Source organism: Tupaia chinensis, unplaced genomic scaffold (assembly GCF_000334495.1).
Source record: "Tupaia chinensis unplaced genomic scaffold, TupChi_1.0 Scaffold144171_2, whole genome shotgun sequence".
Classification (NCBI taxonomy): Eukaryota; Metazoa; Chordata; class Mammalia; order Scandentia; family Tupaiidae; genus Tupaia; species Tupaia belangeri.
The window spans coordinates 203,503-212,063 of NW_006204028.1; the positions used below are offsets into that span (position 1 = coordinate 203,503).

An 8,561-nucleotide genomic window follows, 5' to 3' on the forward strand; every position below is an offset into this window, starting at 1 on the left:
CCGAGGGCCCTGGTAGAGGGGAGCATTCCACCCCTCGTCGGAGTTGAGGACCATGGGTATATGAAGTTCCATAGCCCGCTCCCTAACTGGGGTTCCCACTCAGCCCCCAGGCATAGCCAGCTGCTCCAGTCCCAGAAGGGAGTGACAGACCAGTGAGAGCCCTCTGCTGCCTGGGTGGAGTGATCCTCTGGGAGACTCCAGGCTCCGTGTGCTTCTGTGCTCCCCTCCCTGTGGCCCAGCCCTCCGGGCAGCCCTTCAGTGTGTCTGGACTCTGAATAATGGTCTCCTCAGCACCCCTCCACGGATTGGCCCCAGTCGGGGAAGGGTGCTGGGCATGTCTCCCCTCCCATCCGGGTTTACTTGTCTGGAGACGTGGGGGGCGGCCTTGTGTTTCTCCCGCAGTGTCTGTTGCCAGCTCCTCTCCCTCTTGCCTCTTGCTTGCTCGCCTGCAGATTCCCCCTGCATCTCTGCCTTCTTCTCTTTCATTTGGAAGGAGATTTTCTCCTGTTTCAGTCTCAGCTCCTGGATCAGTTGCCTGCAAAGGAAGGACAAGTGAGTGTCATGGAGGGACGAGATGCACTTCAAGGCCAGGGTTCTCCTCAAGGGATGGACAAGATGGCGGAGTGCTCTCTCATCCTTCCCTCAAAGCATCCAGGCTGCTCGAGGGACTGGAGGCCAAAGAGAGGGAGTGGAGGAAGAATCAGCCCTCAGCCATGTATCCTTAGAAGAGACATGCAGGAAGGGGGAATTGTGGTCCTGTTCTTAACAACCCAGTAACTCCACCACAGCCCTGTCTCCTCCCATCCATGGCAGGTATCGGGAAGAGGGTCTGAGTATGAGGCTGGAGGCAGGAGCTTCCCCGTTGGACCACTTCATATACTAGGCCTCTTTGACAACAGATCCTGGGGGTGGACAACAGGCAGTGTGATACAGTGGAAATAATTCAGTCCCCCAAGTGAGGAAATAGGGTGATGATGTCTTCTGTCATCATCTTATGAGATGCCTTCTCTGCTCTGACTTCCCTGACCATAAAATGGGTGGTGGATTGGGATTGAGTCCCTTCTGCTCTTAGGTTTTATACCTGCAAGAACCCATGAGGCAGCTGATGGGGGTGAACATCCTTGAGTGGAGTGGGGGAGTCTATTTCTGATGGGGGTGAGCAGCCTTGAGTAAAGTGGGGGAGTCTATTTCAGGAGTGAGTTTCCAGAAACAACTACCCATCAACTTAACCATGCCCCTCACTAGAGGACCTTCTAACTCCTGGTCTTTGGAAGACCAGAACCATGTTCCTCTGGTAACTTCAGGGTTGAGGACTGAAGCTCAGAGACAACCCCCCCCCATGCCTAACCTGGGCAATCACTCAGCAGGTCAAGCACAGTCCCCAGAACATCCCACCCACCTCATCCTGGGAGCCTTCCTACCGGGCATACATCTCCCGAGCCCTGGAAGCAATTGTGTTCTGGAAGAGGGAGTTGTTGTCCTGGAAAAACTTCTCGTACTTCTCCAAATTCAGATTAGGATAAATCAGTCGGAACCCTCCGCAGTTTTCCTTCTCGTACTTCTCTGTTTTCTGTAAGCGCACAGCTTGGAAACCCCTGGCTTCCATGATCCTGTGGGAAGCAGAACACTGGGCTGCAGTTTAACTTTCTTGGGGCCCTGCTTAGAAGCGACGTGTCAAGCTGGATGCCATCTAGGGCCAGGTGGAGGCCTTGTACATCACAGTGGTCAGTCACTATTTGCCAAATAAATGCATGAATGTTTCCCTGAACGGAGATTCCAGGGCCTTCCCGGACAGCCCCGTCATGATGCACTGGGAGCTGGTTAGGATCCAGCTCTGACGGCTCACCCAATCCTCTCTTGTCACAAGCAAAACCCATGTCCCCCTTGGCTTCGTCGTGAGATGGCAGACTGCTGCCACCTTCACATTCACAGCCCTTATTGCCCTTCTCTGGAGAATGGAGGCTTGCTTTTGGCTGAATCTGAAGGCTTCTTGGATGAGCTGTGATGATCTCATTCTTCCTCACAGCACCCTGGTGGGGCGGATGGAGGTCAGGTAGAGAGAATGATAACCCCGTCTTCTCTGCCCTTTAATTTTTACCGAGGGCTCGTGTACTTACCAGGGAGAGAGAGTGCGAAAGCACCTCCCATAGGGGATGGTCATGACATAATCCTTTCTCCTTTACTTATCCCCCTTTTTGGGGTTTTGGGAACACATACACATGCACCCAGCATGTTTCTTAAACTACCAGGTCCAGACTCAAACCGTGCAGTTGGCCATGTGGGATCCAGCCTTAACCACAGTGCCATGGGCTAGATCAAGCTCCCTTTTGTAGCAGGGAACCTAAGAGCCACCGATTCAGAGGCAGCCTTTGCCCTGCTGGCTGCTCCTCAGCACATGACACTGCCTCCCTCTCAAGGAGCTTGGGGACAGAATGGCCAGCAGAAGGTCTCCTGGACTGTGACAGAACCTGACCTACTGGACTCTGGGTCCTGGCCTGCCATCACCAGCAAGGTGACCTCGGGTAAGTCTCCTTGGCTTCAAGAACAGGACCACATTTGGGGCCAGGAAGTGGCGTTGTGGTGGTGGTGCTGGACTCCCACATGGCTGACCACAGTTCGAGTCCCACACCTGGTGGCTTGCTTTCTCATCTTTCTTCTCTCTCTTTCTCTCTCTCTCTGTGGCTCTCTCTGGTGAGTGCATGTGCTCTATAGCAAATTAAAAATATCTATGTAATAATAATAAATAAAATTTAATAAAAAGAAGACCAGGACCACAACAACCCATCCTACCTACCCCTCTGCACTCCTTACAGGGAAGGTGCTACATGTGAAAGTGGCTAAGCAGCATGGTCCCCCAAGCAGGAACGCTACTTACTGCCCCAGCTCCAGAAGCTCACTCCCAGACTAGGCTGGCTCTGCAGATGAGCAGGGAAGGGGGCTGGAGAGGGATCCAAAAAGCAACATACGTACATCCCAGCTAAACTTGCTATTCACAGTAGTTAGATTACTTAAGAAATTTTGTTAATCAATAAAATGTGTGGGGGAAAAGGAATGGAAAACAACTGTAGACACCTAAGATAGTGTGGGAGGAGGGTGAGAAATGGCAGAGGGTGAGAAATAACGGTAAAAAAAATTATATATATATACACACACACACACACACACACACACACATACATGTATATATATGAAACTAGAAATGGAAAATTAGTGATGATGTATAATTAAGCCACTATGCAGAATATTTTGGATGGAAAATCACATTTTGTATGTTGTGACAATCTCAGGGAATGAATGTAAATTAATTAACTCAAAATGTTTCTGAAGAAAATTACAGTGCTAATTTTCTAATTTTAACTAGAACTAGATTCTAGCTTTGTCCATAGTTTTATTTTAAGGTATTTGGTGAATGAATAAAATGGGGGAAAAAAATGTAAAAAAAAAAAATTTTAATTAAATTTAAAAAAAAGCAATGAGGGCAGCTCCTTGACCAGGCTCAGAGTCCCCCGACACTAGAGTCACCTTGCAGAGCGCAGGCCCCTGTTGTTACAAGGCAAACACGGCCCGTGGGAAGCAGGGTGTTAGCTCCTGCCAATGCAGAGAAGTGGAACCAGACAGCTAAATCTCTTTTTAGGAAAAATAAATAAATAGCTTTAAAAAAAAAAAGAATTATGTTATTATTTAATTTTATTCATTGTCATTATTTTATTTTATATTTTTTGAGGTTGACCAGAGAGAGACAGAGAGAAAAGGAAAATGAGAAAGCAAGCTGCCAGGTCCAGGACTTGAACGGGGATCAGCCATGTAGGAGTCCAGCCACCTTAACCACCACATCACCTGCTGGCTCCATGGCTTTGTTATATTGATAATTCCTAAATCTTCACATGATACTAACCAATTCAAATCCATTCTATATCGTTATGTGTCTATAACTTAATTTCCTACTTCTAGAAACAAAGGAATATTCACAATAAAACTGTTTAGGATGCTCCATTCTGCAATATAACCTTATTTCCAAAATGGATTCTTGTTTAATAGAAATGAACATCCTTCCACACAGACAAGGTTATTTTATTTTATTTTTTGCCAGAGGGTGCATGTTCTCACCAGAGACAGAGACAGGGAGGGAGAAAGCATCCACCAGTGGGGTGTGGTCACGCCGCAATCCCTTCTCCTCCATTTCTCCATCCTGTCGGGACTTGGGCCATGCATGCACATGCACCCAGTGTGGTTTTCGAGCTACTGGGGTCAGGATCCAGATCCCATGGTCAGCTATGTGGGATCCAGCTCCCTTAATCACTAGACTGTGGGGCCAGCTCCAAGCAAGATTTTTTTTTTTGCTTTTAGTTTTTGTTATAGGGTATATGTGCTCATCAGAGAGAGACAGAGACAAAGAGAGAGGAGGGAAGTGAAAAATCACTCCTCAGGGGTAATGGCCACATGGCAATCCCTTCTTCTCCCTTCTCCTTTTTTTTTTCTTTGCTATAGGACGCATGCGCTTGCCAGACAGACAGAGAGAGACGGAGAGACAGAAAGCGAGAAATCACCCCCAACAGGGGATGGCCACGCCACAATCCCTTCTCCTCCGTTCTCCTCTCAGGATCTTGGATACGCACGCACACGCGCCCGGCATAAGTTTTAAGCCACTGGGTCCAGGATGCGAACCTCAGTCGACTACATGGGAGTCCAGTGACATAGCCATTACACTAACTGCTGGTCCCTCCTCTTGAGATTTTTGGGCATGCACACACAAGTGCCCAGTGTGATTTTCAAGCTGCCAGGTTCAGGACTTGAACTGCACCCTGGCCATGTAGGATCCAGCTGCTTCAATTGCCACACACAAAGCTGCTGAGCCTTTTATACAAATTACCACATTGAATTCTCCCAACAACCTTATGTATCATTAGCTCCATTTCACAGAAGAACACCAGGGCTTGGAGAAATGGTAGACCGTGTGACTAATACGCTGCCAGGTCATACTTAGACCGGGACAGGTCAGGCTGATTGGGACCAGGGCAGTCAGAGAATGAGGCCCCCAGGGCTGACCTGATCTCCCGAGAAGGACATTGCTGCAGGAACCGCCCCCGTTGTCGCTCCTCCTCCAAGACTTTCTTTTTGTCACAGTTTCCCAGGTCGATCAGGACCAAGGTATCATACAGCAGACTGTCTTTCACCTCTTTATCCAACCACGAGTCAGTGGAGAAGCTCGGAGAGTGGTTGACCTGTGAGGACAAGGTGGCAGCTGGCCCTGGACTGCCCAGAGTGAGAGCAGAGAGTGGGGCCATCAGCCCTGGCTACCGACATGAGTGAAAGAAAGCGAGAGGGGCAGGCCTGGGTAGAGCACAGTGGAAAAAGGAGGCGGGGTGCCACCAAGTTTAATCAGCTTTCGCCTCAGCTCGGCCTCTTTGGAAAACCGTAGGGCTTGGCCCCTCTTGCCTCCCCCACTCGGTGTGGGGTGTTCCTTCCCTCATGTGCATGTGCGTCCCATGGAGTAAGATGCCAGGGGGAGGTCCAAAGGGCCAGCACTGGAGGCAGGGGGTAGAAAGGACAGACATCCCAGAGCCTGGCCAGGGCTGAGGGGGAGGCAGGCGGGAGGAGGGGGAGGTGCTCGTTCACTCGTGGCAGATTCCATATTGTTCAGAGGCAGTGTGACAAGTGCAGATTCTAGCAGTTTCTGAAGGTCGAGCCTGGTAGCTCATCCCACTGTTTGAGTACAAGCTCCAAAGAGCCATACCCTGCTTCCCACCACACCTGGGAACAGGTGCTGGGAATGGAGGAAGGACGAAGCCTTGGGAATCTGGTCTCTGATTCTGGGCCTCCACTCTGCAGCCTGACTCCATGTCATTAGCACCTGGCATAGCTCAGGAGAGCTTGCTCCATCCACTTCCCGCCACCTCCCCCCACTCCCACACACCCAGTGTGCTTTTTAAGCCACTAGGTCTGGGACTCAAACCATGCAGTCAATCATGTGCGATCCAGTCACCTCCTGCTGAGGGCTCCTGAGGTCAAGTTCAATTGGAAAAGTAGGCAGCCACCCAGAAAGCTTCTCTTCCTCCTCCTGCCATGCCATGAGTCTGGGGGAGGCAGAAAACTCGTCCTCCACCCATTTACATGGCAGCAGACACCAGATCACTCCCTTCTGGTGCTTGGAATTGAGAAGTCCAGGTGTAGCTCCCGCCTGACACAGAACATCGCATTGTCACCCCAGCCTGGACAAAGAATACCCCTTTTCCGGGAGACAACCCTGTCACAAAGGGAGGGCTGCCTTTAGAATCACAGTGCCTGGGATCGGCATTGCCGAGTCTGGGCGGACCTCAAGGAGGCACAGGCCTTCTCTAATTCCCAGCCGTCTATCCCCCTCTGGTGGCCACTTCTCGGCTAAGAGACAAGCCCCAGGCAGCAAGCGCTGAGGGAGGAAGTTGAAAACGGCCTTAGGTGTGCCGGGAAGGCGGAGTCCCTGCAGCCGCAGAGCCAGTAAGAAGGCGGTTCCCCTCCTTGCCCAGTCTTCCCTACCTCCAGCAGCCAGGGTTTGAGTTTGTGGTCCAATAAGATGTCGAAGCCCAGGATTTCAAAGCAGGCGCTGTTGAGCGTGTGGTTGGGGAAGCAGGTGTGGTAATTATGCTTGATGATGGGGTGGGCCGAGATGATCGTCTTGATGATGACGTCCTCCATATCTCTCCATACCTGCGCCATGTTGTAGCCGTGGGTCTCCATGTACAGGTTGAAAGTAGACAGCTTCCTGGAAGGGAGCCACAGGCCATGAGGCAGCACGGTTAACCTCAGGTCATCCAAGGTCACAGTGTACTGGAAACCAGAAACTTCTAGAGAAGATAAAGCCCCAGGGCCAGTGCCGATGAATGCCCAGGAGCCTGGTGACCCCAGGGCTGTGTCGGCAGGAGGGGGCCTGCAGGATACACAGGGTTGCAGCCCTCAGGTCTCCAGGGCCCCGGGTGGGCAGACACCAGGATGCAGAAGCCATGGCCTGGGCACTTTCACTGTGACCAGAAAACTCCTGCAGGCTAGTAGGTCATTAGGCATCTTGGGTGGAAAACTTTCTTTTCAATTGCTAGAGGGTGTATACACTTACCAGAGAGAGACAGAGAGTGAGGAAGGGGGAGAAAGCACCCCCTATGGTTGCACACCCTATGGGTGCAATCACACCACAGTCCCTTACCCATTTCTCCATCTTGTTGTGACTCATATTTTTCAACCCTGCCAGGGCTGGGATTCGAGCCATAGTTGTCTATGTGGGATCCAGTTCCCTTAACCACTAGTCCATGGAGCCACTCTAACATAAAAATCTTGTTCAAGTACAGCCCACAGGGAAAAGGTCCATTCACGGATAGGGTTATCAACTGTCCTGGGAACCTTGGACTGTCCCAACGTGAGAACTGCAAGTCCCACATTCCAGGGAACCCCTCAGTCACAGGTAAACGGAGACGGCTGGCCTATCGCAGAGAAGTCAATCCCACGTGCAGGGTTCTTTAGGAAACGCCTGAGTGGATGCTTCAGGCAGCTCTGAGCTGGGCAGTACAGAGAGACGGCAAAACCCACACACCCAAGAGACAATGGAGACAGACACCTGCCCCTTCACACGCACACATGTGTGCACAGAGAGCTGAAGCGGAAGTACAGGAGGAGGAGACACGGGGGAGAGAAGAACAGAGGAGAGTGAAGAAGACAAGAGACACGGCTCACCCAGGGAGTTTGAAAAGTACACACACAGGACTCCAGCCAAAGGGGTCAAAAGGGGGCGCGGCCAGACAATGAGCATTTGCTAAGGGCCAGCTATGCCTGCAAAGCTTCACCCAGTGATGGGATACCAAGAAACCACCATCTCTGTCATGGGCAGCCTCTGGGCCATTTGAGGAGTCGACACGCACCTACACAACTAGAGCTCCAAGGCAGATAAGCAAAGGCCACTTAATGCAGAGGCCACCTCCTCTACCTGCCACCATCAGGGAAGGGAGTATGGCACAGAAGTGGATTTTTCCAGATCGCCTGAAGCTAATCCTTTCAAGTGGAAAAAAAAATGTACTTAATTTGCCTAATTGGGAAATAAACCTTCCTGAAATAGATTATACACTTCCCTGACTTCTTATAATAAATGTTACGAGATATAATATAACCTTTTCTTGATGACTCAGGGCCCATCACAATGAATAAACATTATGGCACCACTTCATAATGCCCAGTGGTTAGGCAAGTCGATTCAATACCAGCCATGTGCCAGGAGTCGGCCCGGAGTTCTGCAGGTTTCCGTTTTTTTCTGCCTTCTCCTTCACTCTGACCAAGCACTGCTGCTACTGAGGTGGCAGCCTGGCGGGGACTGATCGGGAGCACGGCTGGCCTCAGTTACTAACTCTGAGGCAGGTGAGACAGTCCGTATCAGAAGCAGATGGTGGGAAAAGATGGAGAGGAGAAAAAGGAAGAGGGAAAGGAAAGGCGAGAGGAAGGACTCCGCCTCGACAGAAGGGCCTTTAAGGATTTTTTTCTGGTGTTTTCTATTGGAACTGAGCGAAGGCAGAGAGGTGGGAAGGAGCAAGGCCTGATGAAAGAGT

General features: G+C 50.8%; 1 protein-coding gene across 3 annotated transcripts in view; it reads right to left on the reverse strand.

Moving 5' to 3' along the window:
- TTLL6 (tubulin tyrosine ligase like 6) overlaps window positions 1-8,561 on the reverse strand; it is a 36,313-nt gene that overhangs the window by 16,715 nt on the left and 11,037 nt on the right. For 2 of the 3 annotated variants that reach the window (XM_027767335.1, XM_027767333.1), the window contains exons 7-10: window positions 6,514-6,739; window positions 5,047-5,222; window positions 1,422-1,610; window positions 361-535 (exon numbers count right to left, since the gene is read on the reverse strand). In XM_027767335.1, coding sequence (XP_027623136.1) covers window positions 361-535; window positions 1,422-1,610; window positions 5,047-5,222; window positions 6,514-6,739 — 766 coding nt within the window. The remainder of the gene's footprint in view (window positions 1-360; window positions 536-1,421; window positions 1,611-5,046; window positions 5,223-6,513; window positions 6,740-8,561) is intronic. The other variant, XM_027767334.1, reaches the window with a different exon arrangement.